This window comes from Syngnathus floridae, chromosome 17 (genome assembly GCF_059516105.1).
Source record: "Syngnathus floridae isolate MCC-2025c chromosome 17, RoL_Sflo_1.0, whole genome shotgun sequence".
In the NCBI taxonomy this organism is placed as follows: domain Eukaryota; kingdom Metazoa; phylum Chordata; class Actinopteri; order Syngnathiformes; family Syngnathidae; genus Syngnathus; species Syngnathus floridae.
In genome coordinates this window covers 9,315,247-9,341,166 of record NC_142429.1, presented here as the reverse complement: position 1 = coordinate 9,341,166, position 25,920 = coordinate 9,315,247, and the positions used below count along the sequence as shown (strand labels likewise).

Sequence of the window (25,920 nt, the reverse complement as noted above, 5' to 3'; positions counted from 1 at the left end):
TTGATGTCAAAAGATTAAATAGAATATTGATTTGATTCAGGGTGAAACAAATAACCATACTGGGACTTGGGAGAAGGAACAAGGAATAGGAGACAATATGCCCCTAAATGTGCTGCACTCGATATTACTCTCTTGGCGACTTGTTTGTCTTTGGTTTTCTGAGTGTTCAAGATGGCCGCGCTTTTGGGTCTGCGTGCGTGTGTCTCCGGTAAAATTGTGTAATATTCTAATTCTTTAATCGCGTGATGCTGTATTTGTGATTCCCTCGTTTCATTTGCATCGCTTTGTCTCGTTGTGAACATGCTATTGTGTATGATTGCAACTTAAACAAAAGGGGATGATGCTGTCCATGCTCATAGCAGTGCAAGGTCACGTTACCGATAGTCGCAAGCTAACAATCAAACTAATCACAATGAAAAAGTGATACATTATTATTGACTGGAATTTGAATTTATTATTAAGTTGGGACAGGCAATATTCCATTAACTTGGAGTCATATTTTAACCAAACTTCCTGTTCCTGTGTGTTTGGTAAGCTAATAGTTTTTCCAAGACCTGCTTAGCTATTTTATCACATCCTCTCGGTCAGATGAGTTGGCTGAAGACGTGATTTTGCGCATGCATTGATTAAAACAAAATTGCATTGCCTATCTATTTTAAATGATTTTGATCTGTTTTATTGCTTTTCTTGTCTCCAGCTCTTCATCTAACCACACCAAGCCTGGTGCAGAGCAGCTTTAAGCTCGTGAGTATGCACACAAACTAGCCTGAAGATAATACAAACGGTCTAAATATTTATCTACTGCTTTATATTATATTATGGTATATTATATTGTAGTGTGCTGTGCCTCTAAGTCGGCGGACCTTCGCTGCAGAGGCTAAGAAGTCTTACACTAGAGAAAAGCCCCATGTCAATGTAGGGACCATCGGGCATGTTGATCACGGCAAGACCACCTTGACTGCAGCTATCACAAAGGGTAAGGGTGCAACAGCTTTTCTGGGATGCTGGACAATGCTGGGACAGGCTCCAGATAAAATGTTTCCTAATATCTTTATTTTAAATCTTCAGTTCTTTCTGATGCCGGCGGTGCAAACTTTAAAAAGTATGAGGAGATTGACAACGCCCCTGAGGAGAAGGCCCGAGGAATCACCATCAATGCCTCTCATGTTGAATATACAACAGCCAACAGACATTATGCCCACACAGACTGCCCTGGTCATGCTGACTATGTCAAGGTAAAGTCTTCTGTGAGAAGACTTGTCAAAATCAAAACTAATTGGAGTTATTTTTTTTCCAGAATATGATCACAGGTACTGCTCAGATGGACGGCTGCATCCTGGTGGTGGCGGCCACCGACGGTCAGATGCCTCAAACACGGGAGCACCTGCTACTGGCGAGGCAGATCGGCGTTGAGCACGTGGTAGTCTTCATCAACAAGGCGGACGCGGTGGACGATAAAGAAATGTTGGAGCTGGTGGAGATCGAAATCCGTGAGCTTCTCACCGAATTTGGCTATGATGGCGACAACACGCCTGTTGTGATAGGCTCTGCTCTCTGTGCTCTGGAGGTAAGCGACATAATTCCAGTAATTGATCACACCAATATATTTTTGAGTCTTGACTGAATGTTTGTGATGGTTCATGTCAGGGTCGTGAGCCGGAGCTTGGCATCAATGCAATCCTGAAACTGCTGGACATTGTGGATTCATATGTTCCGTTGCCCAAAAGAGAACTGGAAAAGCCCTTCCTTCTCCCTATTGAAGGAGTTTATTCAATCCCAGGTATGAACCATGGACTGGTCGATTATTCAAACATTGATCACATGGTGTGTTTGGTTGTTAGATTTTAGATTGAGAGCCTCTCCTTGCAGTCTCTTGTAAGGCGCAGAATGCTGACCTCTGCTGGTTGTAATTAGACATTGCACCCTATTACATTATTATAGTTTTTGTGTTTGTGTTCAGGCAGGGGGACAGTCGTGACCGGCACCATGGAGAGGGGCATCATCAAGAAAGGGGACGACTGTGAGTTTGTGGGTCACAATCGCAGCGCCAAATCTGTGGTTACAGGTAAGAAACAAAATAGATCAATTTATCAATCAATTAATTTATTTGAGACTTCAATATGATACAAGAGTCAACCAAAAATAATTACCATAATAATGATACATTTGAGTGTAACTGTGATGTCCTCTCCGCTGGGATCAGGTATTGAGATGTTCCATAAATCTCTGGATCGGGCCGAGGCCGGAGACAATCTGGGTGCTCTTGTCCGAGGCCTGAAGAGGGAGGATGTGAGGAGAGGGATGGTGATGTGCAAGCCAGGATCCATAAAGCCTCACCAGAAAATCCAGGCTCAGGTTTGGAAAATAATTATATAGATAGAGCCGTAACTGCTCTCATTTTTCACCACTAGGGCGCGCCCTCACTATCAGATTTTATTATTTCATGAGTCACGTGTGTTGCAGGTTTACATTCTGAGTAAAGAGGAGGGAGGTCGACACAAACCCTTTGTCACCAACTTCATGCCTGTCATGTTCTCCCTGACCTGGGACATGGCCTGCAGAGTCACTCTGCCCACTGACAAGGTATGTTCTTGTGATTTGATTGATTTACGTTGTGGCGTCCACTTTTTTGTTTACAGGCGTTTTGAACAGTTACAACTCAATATTTTGCTAGTTAGTAACCACGCCATCTGACCTGGGTATTTTCAAGGAAATGGTGATGCCAGGCGAGGACACCACCTTGACGCTTACGCTTAGGCAACCAATGGTCCTGGAGAAAGGTCAGAGGTTCACGCTCAGAGACGGCAACAAAACCATCGGCACCGGCCTGGTGACAGATATCCTGACGGTGACAGAGGAAGATAGTTTGGGCTTATAAGAAAGTGTGTGGGGAACCGGGGTGGGTTGGGGTTGTAAGGGCAGGTGGTCGCATAAAAAACCGTAACCTTACAAAGTTGCAAATACACAGGATAGATTACACACAGCATCATCCAATATGTTGCGATATTCCAGTCAACCAAAATATTTGTAAAGTTAAGCAACTGTGGTTATGGGAAAGCACCAGACTACTTCATGATCTTTATGTAATAAAATGTATTTAATAACAACTTCAATTTTTTTTTTTACCTCCCACCTATGGGCAAATGCTCAAATAACAGTGTTATTGCACTAAGCTAACAGCAGAGGGCAGCAAAAAGGCTTTGGGAATCGTAAACAAGTGTTTCAATACTGCTATCTTAGTGTAGATTTGTTTAAATGCAGGTTGGTTAGTTTAAAATCAGAAACCCAAGTTCATTTCAACATTTGAATGTTGAAAAAATATCTGCTTTAAAAAAATAGTTGCTACAGTTGCAAGATAGTAGAACTGATTTGTAGACTTCAATATATGATCAGCTGGACTTCTCGCGCCAAGTCATTTGAGATAGCCTTCATCTCCTTGCCATGACCCCGCTGACGACAAGCAGCAGAAAAAGAATGGAAAAACAGCATCATCTCGTGAGTCCTGACCTCCTTCCCCTAATGTCATCACCACAGCACAGCATACCATAACCATCCCCTGATATCATGCAAAATACTACAAGCCACTTAGGAGCTATTAATACGAATGACACCATCTGATTGAACGCTCAATACCTTTTCTACTTTTTCCAACAGATACAAAGCAGCAAAAAATATCCATTATTTCAAGTAAGTGCGAGTTGATTTCTGTCACCCCTGGTGTACTCGGCCTTCCGCACAGGAAGTTCATCAACAGTGTTTACAGGCGGTATTTGAATCAGTACCTCGTCCTGTAATCCAATCATCTTGTTGCCGTAATCACATACTTGTGGACTGGATTTGACGCCGCATATCTGCCCGTATCGTTGAGTGATGTGCTCAGCTGCACATAAGCATGAACTAGTAAAATGATATAACCGGACAGTAAACACCCTTATGTTTCAGTGACCTTGATTCTTTTTGCTGAGTCCAAATGTTTGGCTTTTGTCATATTTGCAGAGTCATATTTGGATAACAGTGATTGAAAATGAAAATGAGTGGAGAGAAATTTGCCGAATTTGCTTTCTCAGCCTCTCCCCCTGTCCCGCTGATCTCTCCCATTCCCATGTTCCCGTTTTTCAAAACGTTAAACTGTCTGCACCCCTTGAAAAAAAAAACCAAGCTGTCCGATGTGAATGGAAAAGAAAAGTGTGATTATTATATCAAGAAATAGTCTCTCACATGGGAAAAGATGTGAAGATTGATTGCTTGACGTCTCACAACTACAGGCCAAAGATGACTTTCCCCTGACATTTTCAACGAGGGCATTCATTTCCCAAAACATTGGTTGATATTTTGTCAGCTCATTCCCATTGAAACTTTTTTTGCTGTGCAAAAACCAAAACAAAATGTCATCAGTGTCTTTTATTGTTCAACTCAAGAGAGAATTTGGCATGTCCTTGTTATCATCACTCGCTGGAAAAGTGCTAATTGTACTCCAGTAGCCACAACAAAGAAAAATCGTGCTGCAGGGTGATAACATTATTACGTAACGGCCTCGCTTAGTCCAAATGCTCTGAAAACGCCGCCATCATGCAAAAAATGATCCTAAATAGACGTTTAACTCATCATAATATCTTTGACGTTTATAACCGTCATTGGTACTGAATGAGTTAATAACTTGAAGTAGTATTTCAGTCGAATATTGCTACTTTTTCTCAGCCTCCACCTCCATCTGACACAGGCAGTGAAGAACAAGGAAGGGTTGTGATAATTAAGGCTGCATCCCACTCTTCATGTTGCAATACCGACTTTCCACTGGTTCTCCTCCTCCGGCCTGGTGGAGTGGGTGGGATGGATCTCGTGATCTTCTCCACATTATGCTTACATCATCTGACAGTACAGTCAACGTTCTCATGGGAAGAAAGAATTATTAGCCGTGACCTCAAACTTTTGTGAATACTCATCAGTCATTATATTACAGTTGGCAAATATTTGCAATTGCTTTGAGGGCTGCTATGAAGGTCACAGGTTAGGGTGAACTTTGGAGTGTAGTGTAGCCATAGCAAAGATGTTTCTGAAGGCTTGCATAAGAGTGAAAGAAGAAACCTTTGGCCCCAGTAGGGACACGGGCATCCAAAAATTCTCACGTCTTCTGATTGTCCGATTCCTCCGAGGGGAAAACAAATGACTTCTTATTTTAGCCTTTACTTAATTGCAAGTTGCTTCAGTCTATGCAAATGTAAATAGAAACAATAACCAAAAACAAACAGCAAAAAAAAAAAAAGCAGGTTTATTTACAATACAGACCTGACTGATGTTAGCACACATTGTCGTCTTTGCATCCTGGATTCTGCTTTTTCCCGTACAAATGTCAACAAAAAAAAAAAAAAAGCATTCATTTTTCAGACAAAAACCTTGACTATTTTCAGCACGAGTCAGCAAGCTCCCAAATGTAAATATATAAAGTTGTTCTGAAACGGCATTCAGGTGCACTCACGCTGCAACAACTCACACGAAAGAACACAAATGACCTTTGGCCATTTATTTATGCGCTATTTTAGTTATGTATTCTCTCCTCTTCCCGCTAAAAGGTTTTTTAACTTCTACGTTCCCATTAGACTTTGAAAATTCCAGTTGTTACTATACCATACAGTATATCCAAGTTGTGTCTACCGTATTTTTTCAACTATAAAATGAAAAGGTCATCGCTTCAAAAGTGATGTACAGTTTTTTTTCGCCACTCTCATTACTGCCGTGTTCGTTATGCTCTTTCAGTCTTTTGTGTTGGCTGCGACATTTGTCATTCAAATGAGTCCATTGTGCCTCAAATATGGATTTGTAGCTCCACAACATGCAGCCAAATGTCTTTAGGTGAGCCACACAAATAACACAACAAAAACAATTCATTCTCGCCACACGTTTACACTTTTGGTTCAGGGCTGCTGACACAAATGTCGGAATATTATATAACACACTGCTACTATTGTTATTGTTACATTTGCCAGGGGACATAATGGCCTTCATAGAAATAAATATTTATTTGCTTTTCCCTCGGCCACAATCTGCTACAATGTATTGACGGTAATGATTAGGATTATTTTCTCAGTTACTATTCATAAATGATAGGAAAAAACTTATGGAGTTAATGTAAATTATAAACTATAAAGTTTCAATCTACAGTTTATTTATTCGCATTTGAATTCCACTTGGGTTTTTGCAACGCTATCAACTTTGCAGTCATGCATGCAATGGTGCTATAAATAGTTTGTGTGGTGAACTTTTGTAAATGTCAAGTTCAAATCTCGGATTCTACGCTAGATGATTTTTGATCCCGTTCAGAAGTGGCGTGATCATCCAGGAGGGCCGTAGAACATTGTCTGTCGTCCTCTTTGTCAGAGTCCGCCTCCTCCTCCTCATCCCTGCTTATGAAAGCTAGCTCGTTCTCGTAGCAGAAGGAGTTAGCGCCTGACGTGGGGAACTTCCTGCCTTCCATGTCCCTGGCGCTGCACCTCGGGGTAGACGGTACCTCGAAGGTCTTATGAAAATAGGCGTAATCGATCCTGTACTGGCTCTTCTCCTCGAAGATCAGCGGCTCAAAGCGGTGACCCCAAAGGACCTCCGACGACAGGTAAGAACTGCGCGCCTGGGTGGTCATGGCGGTGGCTTCCACCAAACCTTCTAGTATGATCACAATCTCAAAGTCGGATGTCTCCAGATCTTGTTTGCTGATACCGAACAGGGGGCTGTCTTCGTCGATCTCGTGGATGACGGTGATCGGCGCCACCAGGAAAAGCCGATCGGTGCCTCTGTCGTAGCCGACGTTCATGTCGATCTGATCCAGTGGGATGTACTCGCCTTCCTCCGTGTAACGAGGTTTGACCATCTGGGCTCGGACGTGAGCCTCCACTATATGGCTTTTTCTTAGATTGGCAACCCTGAACATGAGACATAACTTTCCATCACGCATGGAGATGACGGCGTTTCGGCTGAACAGGAGAGTCTCCGCTCGCTTTTTCGGCCTGGCCATCTTCGCCATGATGGCGCCAATCATGAAGGCGTCGATGACGCAACCCACGATTGACTGAAAGACCACCATGAAGACGGCGGCGGGACATTCCTCCGTCACGCATCGAGCTCCGTACCCGATGGTGGTCTGGGTCTCGATGGAGAACAGGAACGCGGCCACGAAGGTGTTCACCTGTGTGACGCACGGTACAAAAGTGTCATCGTCTGCGGGACGGTCCATATCGCCGTGCAGGAGGCCGATGACGTAGAAGCCCAAGCCGAACATCAACCAGGACACCACAAACACCAAGCTGAAGACCAGGAACATGTATCGCCAACGTATGTCCACGCAAGTGGTGAACATGTCCGATATGTACCGACTGGACTTGTCGTCCATGTTGGAGAAGTGAATGTTACACTGGCCCGTCTTGCTGACGAAGCGGCCGTGCCTTTGACGTCTGGTGTGGATCTTGCCATTGCCGAAGCTCCCCACGGCAGGCATGCTGGTCAGTCTCAAACCTTCTTCTTCACACGATAGGAAATTGTGCTGGTGGGTCCTTCCCACGTTCATGCCTCAGCGACGAAGGCCACGCAGATTCACGGGATCAAGGCTGACAGGCAGGCCCGGCTCCGTCCAACGTTGACTGATAGATAGTTCTCTGAAAAGAAACCCATCGGGATAGGTTGAAAATCATATCAGATGCCGATGGAAGTCCAATTCATCCATCATGGCTGGCCCGACGTGCTCTCTTTTCCCTAACGACACGGCTGCCAACAGCCAGGAGCTGGTTTACACAAGCGCTGTCACTGTTGACAGCTTAGCAATACGGAGGCTATATTTAGAAACTTTTCCGACCCCTCTCGCCACATGTTTTTCAAAAAGTGACTTTAATTCTTGCGTCGCCAAAGATATGCTCCCCGTTAATACTTTGAAGCAGGAAATTTGAACTTTTAAGCTGAGAGATGTGCTTGCAAGAGTTCACCTGTGCAGCTTTGCATTAAAAAAAAAAAAAAAATAGCAGGAGAGATTTAATACTGTAGGCGTACTAGGATGTCAGATTTATGTGCTCAGTCATAATCATATCATTACTTTTAATTGGGTCAAAGCAAAGGTGCATATTTAATAAATATATATATATAAAATATTTTTTAAAATATGTGTACTATATATATATATAGTACACATATTTTTATATATATTTATTATATATATATATATTAATTTTATATATATTTTATTTCTATATATTTATTCTATATTTTTTTTCTCTCTTCCTGTCTATACTGTACACATGTAATGGTTGATGATGATTTAATAATCTCAGCTCCCGAATGGTTTCCCCGGTAACAACATTTGTGTTTGGACAATTGATAAATCATTTAACAAGATAAATGCATACCGGAGTTGCAGTCGAGATGGGAAAGTGCGATAGAAATGGAAAATAAAGTTACCTTCACTTCAGTGATAGAAAATCAGTTTTTCTGTCGGACAAGGTACAGAAATAGCCGACTAATCGAATGCGCTGCCACTTTATGTGACGTATCATCTGTTTCTCACAGCTGGCATAACTATTAGGCCGCAGCCCTGTGTGATTCCCTTGTGAGAATGTGCTGGAAAACACTGGCTTAAAAAAAAAAATGAAAAGATAAGTGCAGCATAAAATCAAGCCCAAATACTTTGAGACGAGAAAAAAAAATATAAGTGAATATTCAATTGCATTTTAAAAAAAAAAAAAGTTTTCATGATACTACTTAGTGATAAAATTGCATTTTATTTAGTGTCTTTTTTTAATGCATTTTATTTTGTGTCTTTAATTTTCTCTATTTTTTGTGTCTTTATTTTTCTGCTGATTGGCTGAGGGAAATCAGACTGTTATACCCCGCCTTGGTTTCTGATAAAGGATTTAGACTAATATTATTTCTTGTCTGCTGTTTAGTCATAATTGGCCAGCCACAAGATTAAAAGTCAGGGATGCATGAAATTGAACGTTTGGGACACAAATCCAAAATTCATTTATGCTAATTTAGTGTTTTAAAGATTAAGTCACACGCAGCAGCCTAACTTGCCCTTCCATGGAAACTCAATTCATTTGACGTCATAAAAACTTTACTCCATTAAGCTGCAGGGACCCTAAGGACATGACTTTAAGTGGGTCAGTGCAAAATGACACGATACTTGGCACTTAGCTGCAAGCGTATTACTTTTGCTTTTGGCATCTTAACAGTACAGTTATTTTCTTCCTCAACCGGTTATGTCATCAATTAGCTGCCGGCCCCTATTTAATTGTGTCTTTACAACCTCGATGAATACACTTTTGAATATTGTGTTTGTGTATGAAGTTGTGTATACTTCACACTTGCTGCCTCACACTGCTCTAGTTGCTAGGCGTCAGGATGATGATGAGTGTCCGAGGCGCGCTATTATCTAATATATGCAAGAATAACTGTCCACTCGCCTGCTGCTGTGATTTTAAAACTGGAGTAGAAATTAATTTAATTCTGATTGCTAAATAAATATAAAATGGCTTACCTTGTTTGCTGGTTAAATGTTGCAAAATGTCACGATCAGAACTTTGCGTCTTTTGGCCGCACTACTGCATAGTTCTCTGAAGGCTTCGTTTTTTTTTTTTCTTTTAAGGGTAGAACCACTTTATCCTCGTGAGGCAAAAAAGTGCATCGCCACTCAACACGTTCATCCCCGCAAGTTTGAATGCACCTGTTCCTCTTGCTCTGCTCACCGAGGAAAGCATTACAACCACAAATTTTGAACCAAGGTATCAAAGCTTTGATTTTTTCCAGCTTGACTGATTACAACACCGCTTCTCTCTTCTCCCAAAGTTGATGTATTTGGACTTGCGTGGGCTCAACGATACAAAGAGAAGTAAAAATCAATCCAGCGCAGAAAATTTTGGCATCATCTTCTTCCATGTGTGCTGTCTGATGGTTTTTGCTGAAGATCCTACTCTGTATCTCACATCCACGCAAATAGTGCGTATCGCTTAGCCCTCCCCTTCCCTCCCTTTCCACTATGCCATGGTACGTACTTGGCATTTAGAGGCTGAGCAGTCTTGTCTTACCAAGTGTGGCACCCCGTTAGAAATACGTAAAATTATATGTGCACTGAAAAAATAATCAGATTTCCCAATACTTGGTTGGTGTCACATGATCACTTCGACATCCAAAGTCAAGTGTCAGTTTTATATATGAGTCACATTTTTTTTTACTTAAAAAGAAATTGATAATGTCAAGCTTCATATGGGCCATCTATAATTAAAATAAAGTGGTGAGCTTGTGGTGTCAACTTGAAAATGGGTTACAAATGCTGCCAATATATGGCCGGCTTGATGTGAGGGTTACAGCCAATGCAAGTTATTTAAAGTCTGCAAAGTGGGCCAGCCTGGACCCAACTCGGATCCACATTTTGGGGTCGTTTGTGAGGGGAGCTGTCAATCATGTTTTAATGGTGAGGAGCATTGCCTGTGTTTGGATTCATGTGGCAGGTAGACAAGTATTACGCAAGAGTGGAACCATCTGGTGAGGCCCATCTGAGCAGATCTCATGCTGGTCATGTTTTGTTGTCGGGTGTCTCCGGACTTTGTGTTTGTTATTGTTCTAATTAATACAATCTCTAGGTACTTCATTAAATTTTCACTTGGAACATCTACTGAACTTCAAAGCATAAAAAGATTTCATTTAACTCTGTGGAAACCTTGTGCTATTATGCTTGAAATTTATATTTAAAATAAATAGAAATATAATGTATATAATTTTTCCTTTTTCCTGCTAAGGTTGGAGATGTTAAATGTTGGTGCCTGCAAAATGTACTTGTGCCTTCCATTGTCATGGAAACAAAATGTTGCTCAGAGCACCGAGGATGCAGGTGGGTCACCCGCCACGTCACGTTATGAGTTGTCGTCTTTTCCGCGGCCACGCAAAGCGTAGTGTGTTGTTCTCGTGTTGTTGCATTTTGCAGTCGTTGATCTTTGCATGACTAAATAGGACATTTATTTTTGTATCCCGTGCAGGTGCGCCTGGATGCTGGTGGTTGTGTATCAGCCAATGATCAGTCATGAAGCCCGGGAGCTTTTGTGGGCCAGCTCAGCTCCGAAGGAATCCCACGGGCGCCCAAACACAAAAGTATGTAAGTGACCTCATACACACATTTGAAAAATAGCTTTGAGTCGCCCGCCACTTTTGCCAATAGACAGGTATGACATTATGTTTACATCAAGTATAAATAAAAATCACTGCAAATAAAATATGATTGTTATTATTGTATAAAATATAATTTTGAGGTACATCTACAGCATGTTTATTTTATTTTATTATTATTTTATTTTTATTTTTTTACACTTTTTAGCTAACCTTATGAGAGCTAACAAACCGATTCCTTGATTCTTTTTCCTCTCATATGAGCAACTAAATAAAAACACCAAAGCAGATTCGTCTTCCTCATCTCGTGTAGGTTGGAGATGCCTCCTCCTGATCTTTATTTAACATTTCACTGCCCTCCTCCATGTCTGCTTAAGTCAAGTTACCAAGATATCCAACACGTTTTAGTTGTTGTTATTTTGATTGAAATATTGCTGCACAAGTAATTTTTTTTTGTTGTTGTTTTTTTTTAAATGAAATATGATTCTGTGACGGAGCATGAAAAGTTCACCGTATGAATGATGTATAGCATTAACAAGCAGCGTTGCTCTTTTGAAAATGTTGCCTCACATGACCAGAGCTCCTCACGTTGGATTCACAGGAAGGGAGCGCAGGTTTAATGAGGTGCGATGTTCCTCAAGAGAAATGCGACTCCATGGAAGTGAGCAGCAATCAAAAACAAGACCTTTTGCAAGGGCCACGCTGATTTATAAGGTACAAATTAATGACAGCTTTGCACTTGTAATTATTATTGAATATAAATCAAATGATTATAATTATGAAACCTGGATCATCTCAGGTCAATCCAAAATTGCATACGGAGCAACTGAGGGAGATCTGAGTCCATTAGATTTATGTTTGGGTGATACTGACCTGCTGTGGTGTCAAATCTGTATTACAAGTTAATCACAAAATTTTGTGTCATGCTACATCTAGTGGCAAAATATGTTCATCGCAGGTATTTATTTAATTATTTTTTGCCAATATCTATTTACTAAATAGGAAGATTCAGAATTTCATTTATGTAGGCGTCATTGTGAACTTCAGGGGACAGAATTAAAAACAAAAGTTACATTTATTGAAAAAAAAATGCATTTAATGTGTTTTTTATGCCAGTTGAATTGGACCCACGAGCCGTATGTTTGTCACCCACGTTGAAGCGTCGGTTATCATCTTGATTAGAGTCAATCAAACAGTTTCCTTCTTTCTTGGCCAGAAAGACCTTCTTTCAAACTCTGCAAGGTAAACAGAATATTGACCAAAAAAAAATCATATTTTTAATAGAGGTACACTGTGTACTGCAGCATCAGATTTTACCTTTGACCTGACCGCTCGAAATCGACGTAGAAGAGACGGTTTGTTATTTTTCTTCACTGTGTTACTAGTATTGGCCGCGTTGACATCTGACAAGACAATAAAATATCAAGTGTTCATGTGAACTATAAAAATAAATGTTCATCACTTCATCAAATATTAAACAGTTCACGAGGGGTTAGCCAAACAACTTTAGCATTCTCTTACCAGAATTTAATTGAGGTGTGACTCTACTAGAAGGCAGAGTGGCAAACTTGACATCATCATTTAGTACCTTGACATCCTGAAAATGTTCATCATCAGTTTAGTGTTACCAAACAATATCAAAGTTCTTTTTTTTTATTATAGATTTTAAGCTAGCCTTGTTTACTAGCTAGCTTTGTTTACCTTCATTTGAAACTCTGCTTCTAGTCTTTGTATTTTTTCCTTTTGATATTCCTCAATTCGCCATTTGTTTTGATTTCCGGACTTCATAGATATCAAGGCGTCTTCGGCATGTTCTAGTTCCTCTCTCAGTGCTTTGTTGTCCTCCTGGAGTTCATTTAAGGTGTGATTAAACACCTCCCGCTCATCCGTTAATGAGGCCTCCTGCTGTTTGCATAATTTGTCCTGCAACATCACACATCGTTGCTGCTCCTGCTCCAAATCTAAATGGAGCCTGTCGGACAAATAAAGAAGCTTTACTTGCTCCTGCATCCACTTCAGGTCCACTCCAGAGGCCGTTTCACAAATGTTCTCCTCCTCAGTCGTCACCTCCTGATAGAGCTGCCACATGACTTTAGCTCTTCTTTGCAGCCTCGTTATGAGTCGCTCTAACCACGGGGGATTTTTTATGTCCTCAGATTGATCTTTTTTATTCTTCTGATCTTCATTAAAACCAAATATTGGATGGCTAGAGTCTCCAGGATTGTCTTTCTGATATTCTTGTTGGATTTTGAAGGCAGCATAGATGAACTCTGCTTCAATGCAGGCTCTGATGATGATTTCGTGGTCCTCCCGAGCTCCGCCTTCCTCGAATTGAGTCTGTTTTAATGTCAGAATTTGTGAGATGATGAGTTTGTACCTGTAGGCCACGGACATATCTTCTTCTTTTGGCACTAAAAATCTGAGTTGCACATTTGGACTCTTCAGGGCTGCCAACATTTTTTCAACTAGGACTAATTGTCTCTTTAAAAATTTCCCAACACTTATGATGTCCTCTGCGTGAGGGACTTCAAGGTCTTCTTCATCAACGCTGCTCTCAACTCCAGCCAGGACATCACATGGGATTTTATCTTCCATTTTGTAGGCGTCGAAAGATGCATGTTGCTGTTTTTCGGCGTCATTCCGTCCTCGCTGAAGACACGTCTCGACAGCTGCTAGTCTCCCCTCAAAGTCAGTCAATTCAATCGCGTGGCTGGTTTGAAGTTTCTCTCGGCAACTTTGGAGAATATTTAGGGCAAGTTGAAAGCGGCCGGCCAAAAGCCTGCAGAGATTTTCCGTCTCCTGAGCGAAGCGCTGGTTCTGACTGGCCCGGCTGTGAAGCAGCAGAGCGAGATGCTGGGCCGAGGCTCGGCTGTGAGTGAGCTGGGAGTTAAGACGAGGGTCCGGGTTGGTCTCGTGATCTTGGTGCTCCTCCAGTCGCTCGGTGATTTCCCGTAATTTCTCTTCTGTTACGAAAAGTTTTGTTTCAAGTAGCTGGATGGCCGATGTAAAGCGTTCCGGGTCGTCTCCTGCGGTGATGATGTACTGGTGCGATGGGCCAAGCGAGTAGGATCGGATTCTTGCGTGATGATGGTGGTTCTGGTCTCGTTCCTCTGATGTGTTCTCACTTGCAGGCTCCACCATCTCCTCCTCCTCGTGTGGGACGGCCTCCAAAGATTCCTCCTCCACATGAGAAGAGCCACAAACCTTGAGCTTTTCATTGAGTTGTGCTTCCGTCTCCTCCAAACTGTTACCTAAGACTTCCATCTTCAGCAACACCTCATTCAGCTCTTGCTCCTTTTCATCCAGGAGCCTCTCAAAGCCGTTTCGTATTTCCTGAACTTCAGTTTCTCTTTGTTGCGCCTTCTCCAAAACCGTCAGCAGTTCCTCTGAGATCTTTTCATATGAATGTTTAAGATCCTGATAATATGTCTCTTCTGCTTCCAAACAATCCTGCAACCTGCTTTTTTCCTCACGTTCCTCCGTCAGAAGATTCTGCAGCTCTTGGCATTGTTGCTCCATCTGCTCTTTTTCATCTTGATACTTTTGCACAACAGCTGCTGAAGAAGCTAGCTCCTCTCGGAGTTGTTCTCGGGTGTCCTCAATGTCCCTACTCCACACCTTAGTCAAGCTCTCCACTTGCTCCTCAGCTTGATCCAATCTCTTCTGAAGTTCTTGAGAGTTTTGCTCCGCCCTCGCCAAGCTGGCTGACAAACTCTTCCGTTCTCTGTCCTGGCTTGCTTGAAGGAGCATGAGATGTTTCTGCAGGAGTGTCTCTTTTTGAGCTTGTGCATCCTCGTTGGTGCGGAGTTGCGTCGTGGCTTCTTGGAGAGCCTTCCTCAGCTCCTGAGCCTCATCCTGGAGAACCTGGTGACTGTACGACTCCTCTTGTAGCTGCGTCATGCGCAACTCTAACTCTTTCCTCTTGTCTTCACTGAAGCTCAGCTGGTTCTTCAAAGAAGTGAGGGAACGTTCCCACTCCATCTTTTGCTCATGGAACCATCTACGTTCTTGCTCTAGATGGACCTGAGCGAGCGCCGTGGCATCTCCTGTCACAAGCACCTGGGCTTGTTGAGCTAAGAGCTCCACTCGCTGACGTAAATCGGCTTCCCTGGCTTCCTCCTGTATTCTCTTTTGCGCCTCCAAATCAACACGGAGCTCGCGGTTCATCTTCTGCAGTCGGTGCAACGCCAAAGCTGGATCTGATGATGCGTTAGAATTGAACAGAAGATCATTCTGCAATGCAAAATAAAATGAAATAAAATAAAATAAAATAAAATAAAATTAAATTAAATTAAATTAAATTAAATTAAATTAAATTAAATTAAATTAAATTAAATTAAATTAAATATATTTTTTTTTAAATAACCTTTTCGCTTAAATGAATCTCATCTTGCATCTTGATTTCATCTTGCAGTTTTCTGTTTAGCTGCTGAATCCGAGACAGTTCCATCTGTGTTTTTTCCAACTGTAGATGAAAACAACACAAATTAATTTAAATGTCGATTTTTTTTTTCTCCCACCCCAAAATATTTACATCCGTCTCACCTCTTTGACAAGTCGCTCTCTGTCTTCATCAGAAGGACGACGCTCTTGATCAGAACTGTCTTCATTTGATTGGATCACACATGATGATGAATATGGAGAGCCCACTGAATGTCATAAATACAAATTCAAGGAGTTATAAATACTATATCATTGAGTCAATTCCAAATTATGTAATATTCCCGTACCTTCTTCCGCTTGCTGTGTCGGACTGAAATGAGATAATGGCGAGTCAGTGCAGGGTGAGGAGATGGGTGACAAGCTGGGAGACGACACAGAGCTTATGTCAGCAGATGTTTCCTCCATCTTTTGCTGCAGCTTGATCTCTTCTTTTGCACCTTCACAGCATGTGTTTGTTTGCGAGCCGTTGTCATGATACTCCACTTTGTTGTCATTCTTAATATTGAGTTTTGATTTGTTGCTGTGAGGAGCATTTGCGTCCACATCACATCCAGTAGCTCTCTGGTCAAGTCTATTGAGAGAACGACTGCTCCTCGTGAATGGAGCTGTAGTGAGGGAGCTGGTGTGGAGGGATGAAAAGCTCCGGCTGCTACAAAGCTGCAGAGCGGGTCTGGACGGACGAGATGATGGCCTGGAAACCCGGTGACCCCCACGACCTTGCTGGCTGGTTTTAGCTGCATCGCTGCTAGCTTGTTTACCTCCAGTAGATACGGCCGCTGATGATAATGACGCCTCCTTTCAGAGAAACGGAGAAACAAATCGAATATTTTATTGGTACTTTTTCTTCTGATGAGGGAAAGTCTTAAACAATCTATAGTGTAGCATCTGTCTCTATTCCAAGTTGGACTCCTTGATTTGTTCAATCCAATAAACACCGTCGCAAACTGTTAAATCCGAATCAGAGCTTTTAATTCGATTAAGCGCCATCTGACTCACTCGGTGATCACAGACACACACATTTAGACACACAAACATGCAATAGTAATATATCGATTACACAAAGCGGCTGTGACCGTCACATGACCTACAAACTAAAAATCATATTTGAAATTTAATTCCCCCAAATGTATGTGCAAAAAATGATTGAATTATGGTAACCTACCTTTCCTCCTTTTTTTAGTGTAGGTTTGGGAATCTTGGTGTTAACCAGGACCTCAGGCCATCTAATATTTAAACAACGTGGATCATGTTAATTAAAGTTGCCAACCTTTTGAAGTACATGTAAAGGCAGTCGGACAGTGTTAAATGCATTGAATCACAGTTTCGCATCAGGTAAGTCCCGTCACAAATTGTTTTTTCTTACAAATTTATAAAATGAAAGGAATTTCAACCACAAGAAATGAACACATTGAAAAAAAAAATTAAGACCACATACCACTTTCAGAAGTACAAATAAAATCTTGCACAATTTGCATTATTTTTGGACTTATTTGTATACTGAAATGGTGTTGCCAATTTTTTTCTTACCTTGGTGCCTTGGACATCATTTTCAGAGAATGTACTGAATAAAAATCCAACTTTTTTCACATCAGAGCAGGAAAAAATGCGAACCCATCAGATAATCCTTAAAATTAATGTAAAAATGTTAAGGCAAAAGGGAGACGCGGCTAAATTATTTATCCGACTGCAAAAAACAGTTGTGCTATCGCTCACCAAATGAAGGGACAAATCACAAATAGCTGTTTGGAGAAGTGTTAGACATCCGTAATCCTCGACAGAGTTGACAAACTCCATTAGTTTTGAAGAATGAGGTCAAAAGATTAACAGGATTACTAGACAAATACTTCTTCTTTGAAATCACCAAGGTTCATCATGTTGTGTGTTGTGTCTTAGATAAAGTGTCTTTGATTTTGAGTCATGGTTAATTTGCCTTTTTTTTTTAAGTGTATGCTAAACCCATCCCATAAAATCAAAACATTCATGTAATATATATTAAAAAATATATTACTTGTTGCAATGCAGGTTCATGTATTGCTTATAATTGTTTGAAAATACATGAGACCCTTGAAAAAAACAAATTGCATATCAAATGGCAATTTCAATACGGCAATTAAATGATTTAGATTATTAATGCACCAAGAGGCCACCAGGCGGCGGCAGTACACATTGACAGCATTGACAAGGCGTTCACTCAGTGCTCTGACGTCATCCATTGAGTTCCTCAGTGCAGTATTTTGAATGTTATAAGGTAATAACTGGCAATGCGTCATCATCTCATCCATCATGAAGTCATTTCTAAGAGAGAAAGAAAGAAAAAAATATTTATTACCCATTTTAGCTCCCACCCACAAGCCAAATGCGGATTGGCCGGGCGTCACGTGACCCTCCAGCTGATTTCCTTGCATGAAGTGTTTTGCTTCCCGTGTAGTCTTCTCTGGAGCCATTTCTGCTTGGATTCGCTTCTCAGTCCTGTTCACATCAATCGTCGTCGGTTTTTTTTTTTTTTTTTTTTAAATCACACCACTATGGCTCATACGGCACAAGCAAATTCCTTCGACGCCAACAACCCTCAAATCCAAGTGGAACACGACAAAAAGCGTCGACAATTTGTCATTCGATTAAACGGTATGATCAACGAGATGTTGGAGGTGGTTGGTAGCTTTTGGCTAATGCTAGCGCAGAGCTTGTTGTTAGTTAGCTTCATTTAGCGTGGACTTCATCAACCAGAAATCATTGGACACATGTTGTGTTGCAGTATGGGAAAACACGCATAAAAATATTGCATATCATGATATCTATATTTTTCAATATTTTGTGCAGCCCTACTCTGTAATATTTCGTTATTCTTGAATTTTATTAATTTCTCTGGATTGGTTCTCATAGATTAAAATGTCAAATTGCATTGTTGTTATTGTCACTTGAGTTTTTCTCTGTATTATGTCTGGTACATTTAATGTTAGTCCTTATCCTCATCATTGGTGTTTTGTCAGTGATCTGAAGATGGACAACTTATGTCAACTAGCAAAATGGTTGAATTGGAGCTAGTAACTGTGTTGACTTTGATGTCCTTCAGGGTCTCATGATCGTGCAGTCCTTCTCTATGAATACGTTGGAAAAAAGACGGTGGACCTGCAACATACTGAAGTTCCAGATGCTTACAGAGGGAGAGGAATTGCCAAACACCTGGCCAAGGTAACATTTTGTCACTTAGTAAGACCTCATTGTTGCAGTTTCCTACAAGTATGCTTCTGTGAACACAGGCGGCCATGGACTTTGTGGTGGAAGAAGATCTGAAAGCTCATCTGACCTGTTGGTACATTCAGAAATACGTCAAAGAGAATCCGCAACCTCATTACTTTGAACATATTTACCAATGACCTCACATGGTACCAAGAGACTCAAAAGTGAGGTATTCTTTGAAATTAAAGACTGAAATGTAACAAAGGACCTTCCTCCAGGCATTGTTTAAAGGAGCCAGCTGATCTCCTTGAAAGGAACTTTGGATGCTGACATGACTTGGTCACATCTATTCACAACAAGGGGAATCTCCTTCAACGGAAAATAGGACACCAATCAACTGAGTCCAATGTCTCTTATCAGACAGAAAAGATTCAGGATGTGGATGACTTCTTCACCTGTATGTAAACAAATGTTATTTGATTTGCGCTCAGGTAGAAGTCAGAGCTTGTAAGGGGTTTGCCACTTTGTTTTTATTCATAATTGTTTGACAGAATTCACTTTTTCATGACATTTGACGTTTGTTTGAACTTCCCCCTACTGCCATTTTGTGTTGATGTGGTAATATTTCAATAATTACTCACAATGAGTAATAATGAAAATTGGCAGCATACAAAGTCAATGATGCAAGACAACCTTCCACTTTTTTAATTCAAAGAGATCAGAAATCTGTGCAAATGTCATGTGTGCAAATGGATAAACCAGTATTTAAAAAAAACAAAAACACAGCTGCATTGAGGGCATCTTTATTCAAGTTCAACCACATCCTTTGTTTATTCTAGAGCTTGAAACTGGATGGCTGAAGTTTACTCACTACGTTCCGATCGTGTGTCATTTTCTTTCTTTGGCACCGCGAACAATCGTGCTTTAGGATTTCACAATGATAGATATCATTGTGTTAGGGGAAAAAAAATAAAAATCTCTGAAATGTTTCACTGTGGTTTTCCCCTAGTTTGGCTCCTTTGCTGTTGACAATCCGTGTTGAGGAGAAGCAAACCTCAGGAAATTCCTTACACTCTGTCAGAACTATGTTGGGCTGACTGACTGCTTTAAATGCAGAAAACATTAGTTTACTGGGTGGAAATCACCTATTAATAGGCAATATTTCATTTCTTGTTTATATGTGTGTATGTGTACATTTTCTTGAAAGCTAAATGACTAAACCATTTCAAACATTCACTTCACTGTGAAAATGTTTTGTGCTTGACACTTTATTGTATGAATAAAGTAATAAAATATACTAACATGAATATGGTCACTATTTATTTTACATTGATTAATATACTCCACACAAAATGGTGGTTGATATACAATACATATCATGAATTTGAATTATCATATTTCCGCTGAAATACGTTACATTGAATGCGTCATACGTATTTTCTTCTGACCTCGCGATACGTCAACGTGATCATGAAAAATACGTCAGAATGACGCATGTTAATGCATTGTGGGAAATGTAGTTTAATTCCGCTAGGAGTTTCTGTAAGTCACTTTCCGAACACTACATTACCCAGGACGCCTTATGGCGCCATACGTCACTTGCCACAACGGCTCTATCTCCATCATGGCGTCGCTGGGAAGGAGGCGCGGTGTCCCAGTAAGCAGGGAGAGGTCAGTTACTTTACATCTTTCATGTTCTACCAAAATGTTTCGCTCATATTGAAACGTTTGTCTGTGCCACCTAACGTCAGACAAATAACGTGTTTATCTTTCCAATATGCAACGAGAACCTCACGAAGAATTTTATCTAATGCTTAGCTAACATTAGCATGCTAACTTGCTAACGTGTCTGCTAGCCACTGTTAACAAGGAAACCATCTAGTGGCTCATGTGATGTTTTGGTTATTTCATATCAGCCGATCAGAGACTGGGAAAGTTGTCATGAATTTTGCGTTTGCGGGGAGTTGCGCAATAGACTTTGTTTGGTGTGTTTTGCCTCGAATATGTTACGTTTTTCCACTGATGACATGGATCCTTCTTCCTAACTTAGCTGGCCAATCACCATAAGTTTCTTCCATGCTAGAAGCCAGTTAGCCTCGCATGAGTACACTGTGTCCTGTGTGTTACAACAAGCTACCTGTTGCCTATTTTATCGTAACAACCTTGAGCATTCTAGTGTCGTTTAAATTGATTTAGAAATACTTCCATGTTGACCATGTAGTGTTTATCTGCGCAGAAGTACTGCCATGAATAATGAGGCAAATGTAAATATTTATTTGCAGCAATCATGTCTCTGGTATTCAGTGCTGTCTTGACTTGCAAACTTATTTCATACCGTGACCACGATTCTAACTTCAAACATTTGTCTCTCCAATCACCTTTCTCAATTTAAACGAATGGAAATGCCTTTAATCTATTCCAGTGGCCCAGAAAGCCAATAAAAGTGTTGCTCGTTTTTGAGTAAGAAAAAATGGCACTGTATTGTCCTTTGAATAGCATTCTGTAAATACATAATTTAAAGGAATTAAAGCATGAAACATTTTGAACATGATAATTCAGATGGCATTGTGCTGCTCATTTTGATGTATGTGCCTCGGCCACCAGAGGGCAATATAATGTGACTTGCAACCTACGTAGATTTGATGATGAAACGCAGAAAATGAATGCTTCATTAACTCCCTATTGTAAAATCGCGACATGATTTCTTAATCTATTGTGCTTTTTTGATGTATGATAGTTTAGACTTTTTTTTTTCTCCCACTAAAGTATGAGAATTGTACTCGTTATGAATCCATACCAGGTGACTCAGTGAAACCAAATCATCCCAAAATCAATATTTATATAGCGATATTTATATTCCACAATTCAAGCTTCTACTAAGAACTCAAGACAATACAAGTGTCCTAATATAGGCTTGGCAACACTGGGACAAGCTGGGGCAGTGTGAAGCCAGACATTCCAGTGTATATATACATCGAGTGGTGTTTAATTCTTCGGTCGTCATTGTCACCCTTTCTGCAGGGGAGTGATGGCGGCGACCGACTGCTACATAGTTCACGAGATCTACAACGGGGAGAACGCGCAGGACCAGTTTGAGTATGAGTTGGAGCAAGCACTAGAGGCCCAGTATAAATACATTGTTATCGAACCCACGCGCATCGGCGACGAGACGGCCCGGTGGATTACGGTGGGCAACTGCCTGCACAAGACGGCCGTGTTGTCGGGGGCCGCTTGCCTCCTGACGCCGCTTTCACTGCCTCCAGAATACACGCGTTACGTGGCGTTGCCTGCCGGCGCCCTCAGCGTGGCCTGCGCCGCCCTCTACGGGATTTCATGGCAGTTTGACCCCTGCTGCAAGTACCAGGTGGAATATGACAGCCAAAAACTGTCGCGGCTACCCCTGCACACACTCACCTCCTCCACGCCCGTGGTCTTGGTGCGCAGGGATGACATCCACAGAAAGAGACTCCATAACACGATAGCAATGGCCGCGCTGGCGTATTGCGTCAAGAAGATCTACGAACTCTATGCTGTATGAGTGCACTCTGAAGACCATTTAAGAACCGACAGGAAAATGAGATAAAACTACAAAAAAGAAGAATAACAGCAAACCTATCCACAGTCTGGTGTGTGAAAAGTGGAAGGTCACAATGGGGCCCACAACACTTGTGGTGGCTGCTTTGAACTTTGATCAGAGGGATATAGTTAAAACTAGAAGGAAGTTTTTTTTTTTTTTCTTCTTCTCGCATTTGTTTTCTTATAGTGACAACCACAGCACACTTGTTCTCTGTATTACCTTTGCGCCTCCTTCCCTGCATTCTGACACTTGACCTTCGTGTAAAGGCTGAAGCTGCGTGGTTGAGATGGACACGTGTGATTTGAGCTTGACCTTTTCCCTCGTAGTTTTACTGTACTCCCTTACTTGCTGATCAGTACTTCACCTTTCATTAAACATTAGGCTATTTGAAAAGCGTGCTTCTCTCTATCTGACTTTTTTCCCAAGCAAACAGATAATAGTCCAGCGATGTTTTGCAGTATTGTCCAACACAGAATAGCGTGACAAGTCAACCTACCAATTTCCGTGTCTTGTGTCAGATGCCGGAATCTGCTGTATAGAGATAAACTTAATCCATGCTAAAATATGTTTCCCATTTCCAGATGTACAATTTTGATCAAATCCTACTTTTGACCTTGCACTCGCACACCAAATTCAAGTCAAAACAAATCAGCTTTGCCTGATTTTTGGATTCTCATAAAAATGTTTTGGTGATGTTTTCGTCAAAATGACACAAGACCTAAAAAAATATATATATCTGACGAAAACAGCAGCTGATTTAATGGAAAATGTAAACACCTAACATTTAAATTGTGCTTTAAGCAATCGTTTTGGACTTTTTCTTTTGTTTTTAGTTATCTAATAAAGGTGCAATTTCAAAGAGCAGGACCTACTCGACTGAAAATAAATTATGTTCACCTTTCAATCGCAATTGTATTTGAAAATAATGCAAACTCTTGGAGCAGTGTAATACTCTTTGAATGTGTAATTCGTTTTTTCAAGCACATCTTTCAGAACCAATAAAATATAAAACAAGAAAAGTCAACGTTTTTTAATCGTGCGTACATGTAAAACGAAATAACACTTCAATTCCCATGAGCCTTTGCGAGAAACAACCCGGAAGTAAATTGCGTGGGTGTGTTATCAAGGAAGTGATTGTGTGTTTGTGAACAGTACGAGTCTGAACTCAAGAAAAGCTTTGCAAAACGAGGTGAGTACTGCATTATTAATCTTTTCTCTATAACGGAGCGATTTTGCAGGTTTTGCAATTTTATGTCCGGGTTGAACGTTTTCTGTCATAGCGATACTATGGCACGGTAGTCAGGTTCGTCATACGACGATACTAAAAGTTACGACGGAATAGAGTGGACTGAGGTACAATATGGCAAATGTATGCAATTTAATGGCACTGTCTGCCCTCTAGTGGACATCACATAGAACCAATTCAGTAAATTGGAGAATTTCCTTCAGCACTATTCATTGACGTCTACGCAACTAGCATCATCAGACAGGCTTTTTAAAAGACAATTCAAGTATTTTTTTTTTTTAATAAGAGACACCATGCTTAAAATAGTAAAGAAGAGTCACGATTGCACAAACACTAAGTTGTTAATTTACATCATAAGGAATAAATAAGGTGCCAAGTGTATTTTTGGACTCTTTGTATAGTTGATTTTTGGTTATTGAAACGAGGCCATATTTGTGTGTGACAATTTTACAGCCATTCAGCAATTGACTTGCACTAATATAAACAATGATTTTTCTATGTGTAGGTGATGGAGCGAGTCACCGGAGGAGCGCTACCGGCATTGCTCCTCGCAAGTGCGGGAGTTTTACTTCTCTATCGTCTACTTGGCCGACTACGAGGTGGAGCTTCTCTCCAGGATGCAGTGGTGGTCATCACGGGCGCCAGCTCCGGATTGGGAAAAGGTCAGCTGAGCTTTCTGGTTATATCTTCTCAACTTCAGCTGACATAATCAATTTATATTTGTTTGCTGAATGTGTTTTTCGCCCTCTTGTAGAATGTGCACGTGTGTTCCACAGTGCAGGGGCTCGATTGATACTGTGCGGCCGAGATGCAAGTCGACTGCAGCAGGTGGTTGAGGAGCTGATCGCAAATGCAAAGGATGGAAAGCAGCAGGTATTCAAACACACTCATTCGGGACATCTGCAATTCAATTTACTTGTGCATCAAACAGCTACATTCAATTAAAAACTTGTCACAGCTCGTGGATTAACTTTCTGTGTTCAACGTGCAGACGTACGTTCCCAGCACCGTTATCTTCGACCTGAGCGACACACACTCGATGGACAGAGCGGCACAGGACATCTTGAAGTGCTACGGACGAGTGGACGTCCTCATTAATAATGCCGGAATTAGTTACCGTGGCAACATACTGGACACTCACCTATCGGTCCAGAGGGATGTTATGGAAACAAATTACTTCGGGCCAGTGGCTCTTACGCAAGGTCAGTGAGGAGGAGGAGGAAGTTAGCTCGGTGGGCTTGTGGTTGGTTAGCACGTCTGCTGTTCCATTTATTTGTTAAGCTGGACAAAGTTGCCACAAGTTAAACTTTTTTCTCCTTTCATCAGCTCTTCTGCCTTCCATGGTTCGCCAGCGCAGTGGCCATATTGTTGTCATAAGCAGCGTTCAGGGCAAGATTGCTATCCCATACCGATCAGCCTGTAAGTATTTTTTATTCTATTTATTTTCAATGTTTTTTTCCCTATTTCGAATCAAACTAAAACAATGTTTTTCTTTGTATCTTATGTATTTAGATGCAGCATCCAAACACGCCACCCAGGCCTACTTTGATTGTTTACGGGCTGAGGTGGAACGTTACGGGATTCCAGTGACTGTCATTAGTCCGGGATACATCAGGACAAACCTCTCCGTCAATGCTGTCACGGGAGACGGCTCAAAGTATGGTGGTAAGGTTTCTTAATTTGGCATTTCTAAATATGTAATTGGATCTAGAGGAAAAAAAAAAAAGTATCGTTATCAGGGGCCATATTTTAGTAGTCTTGACAAGTTCTTGTTGCTATTTTTTAGTTGTGGACACGACCACGGCGACAGGTCGGGATCCAGGAGATGTAGCTCAGGCAGTTGTCAAAGCTGTGCAACACAAGAGCAAAGATGTTGTTTTGGCAGGACCTTTGCCCACAGTGGCCATTTATCTCCGCACGTTGTGGCCCGCCCTCTTCTTTAAACTCATGTCCTCTCGTGCTCGTAAGGAGCACAAAGCCAAAAATACTTGAACCGTTAAAGGACAAATATGGTGTTGCTTGTCTAAGAAATACGCCAGGAAACCGGTGAGTAAATAAAATTTTTTGTTTGTATAGTCTTTCCTCATTCACGTTTATTTCTGAACTCTACATTATGGGCACTGAAAACAATGATACATTTCTGAGCTATTTCTATTTTGTCACAAAACCTCTTTATTTATTTTGTACTAAAATGAGCAATTGTTGACTATTTTCCTTTACTTATTTCAGAGCTTATTTTAAACCATAGTTATGTATTAATTTATGTGTGTATGTAATAAATTTATAGTGATTCTACATCTGCATTTGTGCACCTAAATATTTTGGAGCTTAGTTTTTG

General features: G+C 41.0%; 6 protein-coding genes and 2 long non-coding RNA genes across 9 annotated transcripts; 6 read left to right on the top strand and 2 right to left on the bottom strand.

The window, feature by feature from the left end:
• Nucleotides 1–121: 121 nt before the first annotated feature.
• On the top strand, nt 122–3,107 carry tufm (Tu translation elongation factor, mitochondrial). The gene is made up of 10 exons (XM_088358173.1): nt 122–208; nt 698–744; nt 838–976; nt 1,069–1,235; nt 1,298–1,567; nt 1,648–1,780; nt 1,961–2,065; nt 2,204–2,355; nt 2,464–2,583; nt 2,711–3,107. The coding sequence occupies exons 1-10, from the start codon at nt 172–174 to the stop codon at nt 2,876–2,878; spliced, it is 1,338 nt and encodes a 445-aa protein (XP_088214299.1). The 5' UTR covers nt 122–171; the 3' UTR covers nt 2,879–3,107.
• A 2,145-nt stretch (nt 3,108–5,252) lies between these two features.
• kcnj12b (potassium inwardly rectifying channel subfamily J member 12b) lies at nt 5,253–9,993 on the bottom strand. Its single transcript, XM_088358174.1, has 2 exons — nt 9,515–9,993; nt 5,253–7,643 (listed from the first exon to the last, which is right to left on the bottom strand). Exon 2 carries the CDS (start codon nt 7,553–7,555, stop codon nt 6,275–6,277), a length of 1,281 nt encoding a protein of 426 aa, XP_088214300.1. The 5' UTR covers nt 7,556–7,643; nt 9,515–9,993; the 3' UTR covers nt 5,253–6,274.
• LOC148384294 (uncharacterized) lies at nt 6,527–8,446 on the top strand. The gene is made up of 2 exons (XR_015853431.1): nt 6,527–6,607; nt 6,719–8,446. It is a non-coding gene; the product is annotated as an uncharacterized LOC148384294 (long non-coding RNA).
• Nucleotides 9,994–10,783: 790 nt separating the features above from the next.
• LOC148384292 (uncharacterized) lies at nt 10,784–11,848 on the top strand. The gene is made up of 3 exons (XR_015853504.1): nt 10,784–10,864; nt 11,010–11,125; nt 11,738–11,848. It is a non-coding gene; the product is annotated as an uncharacterized LOC148384292 (long non-coding RNA).
• A 362-nt stretch (nt 11,849–12,210) lies between these two features.
• Nucleotides 12,211–17,472, bottom strand: LOC148384291 (uncharacterized). 2 transcript variants are annotated; one of them, XM_088358496.1, is made up of 10 exons: nt 17,107–17,472; nt 16,742–16,802; nt 15,867–16,374; nt 15,682–15,785; nt 15,503–15,601; nt 13,135–15,369; nt 12,838–13,059; nt 12,658–12,733; nt 12,454–12,539; nt 12,211–12,371 (listed from the first exon to the last, which is right to left on the bottom strand). In XM_088358496.1, exons 1-10 carry the CDS (start codon nt 17,124–17,126, stop codon nt 12,321–12,323), a joined length of 3,462 nt encoding a protein of 1,153 aa, XP_088214622.1. In that variant the 5' UTR covers nt 17,127–17,472; the 3' UTR covers nt 12,211–12,320. The 2 variants fall into 2 exon arrangements, with proteins under 2 accessions (XP_088214622.1, XP_088214621.1); XM_088358495.1 differs by having other exon boundaries at nt 12,838–15,369.
• Nucleotides 17,473–17,977: 505 nt separating this feature from the next.
• natd1 (protein NATD1) lies at nt 17,978–20,066 on the top strand. The gene is made up of 3 exons (XM_088358497.1): nt 17,978–18,204; nt 18,653–18,771; nt 18,840–20,066. The coding sequence occupies exons 1-3, from the start codon at nt 18,105–18,107 to the stop codon at nt 18,954–18,956; spliced, it is 336 nt and encodes a 111-aa protein (XP_088214623.1). The 5' UTR covers nt 17,978–18,104; the 3' UTR covers nt 18,957–20,066.
• Nucleotides 20,067–20,276: 210 nt separating this feature from the next.
• On the top strand, nt 20,277–22,729 carry tmem11 (transmembrane protein 11). The gene is made up of 2 exons (XM_088358484.1): nt 20,277–20,430; nt 21,781–22,729. Exons 1-2 carry the CDS (start codon nt 20,342–20,344, stop codon nt 22,295–22,297), a joined length of 606 nt encoding a protein of 201 aa, XP_088214610.1. The 5' UTR covers nt 20,277–20,341; the 3' UTR covers nt 22,298–22,729.
• Nucleotides 22,730–23,423: 694 nt separating this feature from the next.
• On the top strand, nt 23,424–25,877 carry dhrs7b (dehydrogenase/reductase (SDR family) member 7B). Its single transcript, XM_088358482.1, has 7 exons — nt 23,424–23,525; nt 24,088–24,244; nt 24,337–24,455; nt 24,574–24,784; nt 24,909–25,001; nt 25,095–25,247; nt 25,369–25,877. Exons 2-7 carry the CDS (start codon nt 24,091–24,093, stop codon nt 25,572–25,574), a joined length of 936 nt encoding a protein of 311 aa, XP_088214608.1. The 5' UTR covers nt 23,424–23,525; nt 24,088–24,090; the 3' UTR covers nt 25,575–25,877.
• The last annotated feature ends 43 nt before the right edge of the window (nt 25,878–25,920 follow it).

Excerpts from the sequence above, each read along its gene's own strand:
- kcnj12b (XM_088358174.1), bottom strand. The coding sequence starts at position 7,555 with ATGAACGTGGGAAGGACCCACCAGCACAATTTCCTATCGTGTGAAGAA.
- tmem11 (XM_088358484.1), top strand. The coding sequence starts at position 20,342 with ATGGCGCCATACGTCACTTGCCACAACGGCTCTATCTCCATCATGGCG. Across the intron at positions 20,431-21,780 it reads GTCCCAGTAAGCAGGGAGAG|GGGAGTGATGGCGGCGACCG; the intron begins GTCAGTTACTTT and ends CCCTTTCTGCAG.
- natd1 (XM_088358497.1), top strand. The coding sequence starts at position 18,105 with ATGGCTCATACGGCACAAGCAAATTCCTTCGACGCCAACAACCCTCAA. Across the intron at positions 18,205-18,652 it reads ATTTGTCATTCGATTAAACG|GGTCTCATGATCGTGCAGTC; the intron begins GTATGATCAACG and ends GATGTCCTTCAG. Across the intron at positions 18,772-18,839 it reads TTGCCAAACACCTGGCCAAG|GCGGCCATGGACTTTGTGGT; the intron begins GTAACATTTTGT and ends CTGTGAACACAG.
- dhrs7b (XM_088358482.1), top strand. The coding sequence starts at position 24,091 with ATGGAGCGAGTCACCGGAGGAGCGCTACCGGCATTGCTCCTCGCAAGT. Across the intron at positions 24,456-24,573 it reads CAAAGGATGGAAAGCAGCAG|ACGTACGTTCCCAGCACCGT; the intron begins GTATTCAAACAC and ends TTCAACGTGCAG. Across the intron at positions 24,785-24,908 it reads GCCAGTGGCTCTTACGCAAG|CTCTTCTGCCTTCCATGGTT; the intron begins GTCAGTGAGGAG and ends TCCTTTCATCAG.
- LOC148384291 (XM_088358495.1), bottom strand. The coding sequence starts at position 17,126 with ATGATGTCCAAGGCACCAAG. Across the intron at positions 15,602-15,681 it reads GAGAGCGACTTGTCAAAGAG|TTGGAAAAAACACAGATGGA; the intron begins GTGAGACGGATG and ends TTTCATCTACAG. Across the intron at positions 12,372-12,453 it reads TTCGAGCGGTCAGGTCAAAG|AGTTTGAAAGAAGGTCTTTC; the intron begins GTAAAATCTGAT and ends TTTACCTTGCAG.
- tufm (XM_088358173.1), top strand. The coding sequence starts at position 172 with ATGGCCGCGCTTTTGGGTCTGCGTGCGTGTGTCTCCG. Across the intron at positions 977-1,068 it reads GACTGCAGCTATCACAAAGG|TTCTTTCTGATGCCGGCGGT; the intron begins GTAAGGGTGCAA and ends TTAAATCTTCAG. Across the intron at positions 2,356-2,463 it reads ACCAGAAAATCCAGGCTCAG|GTTTACATTCTGAGTAAAGA; the intron begins GTTTGGAAAATA and ends CGTGTGTTGCAG.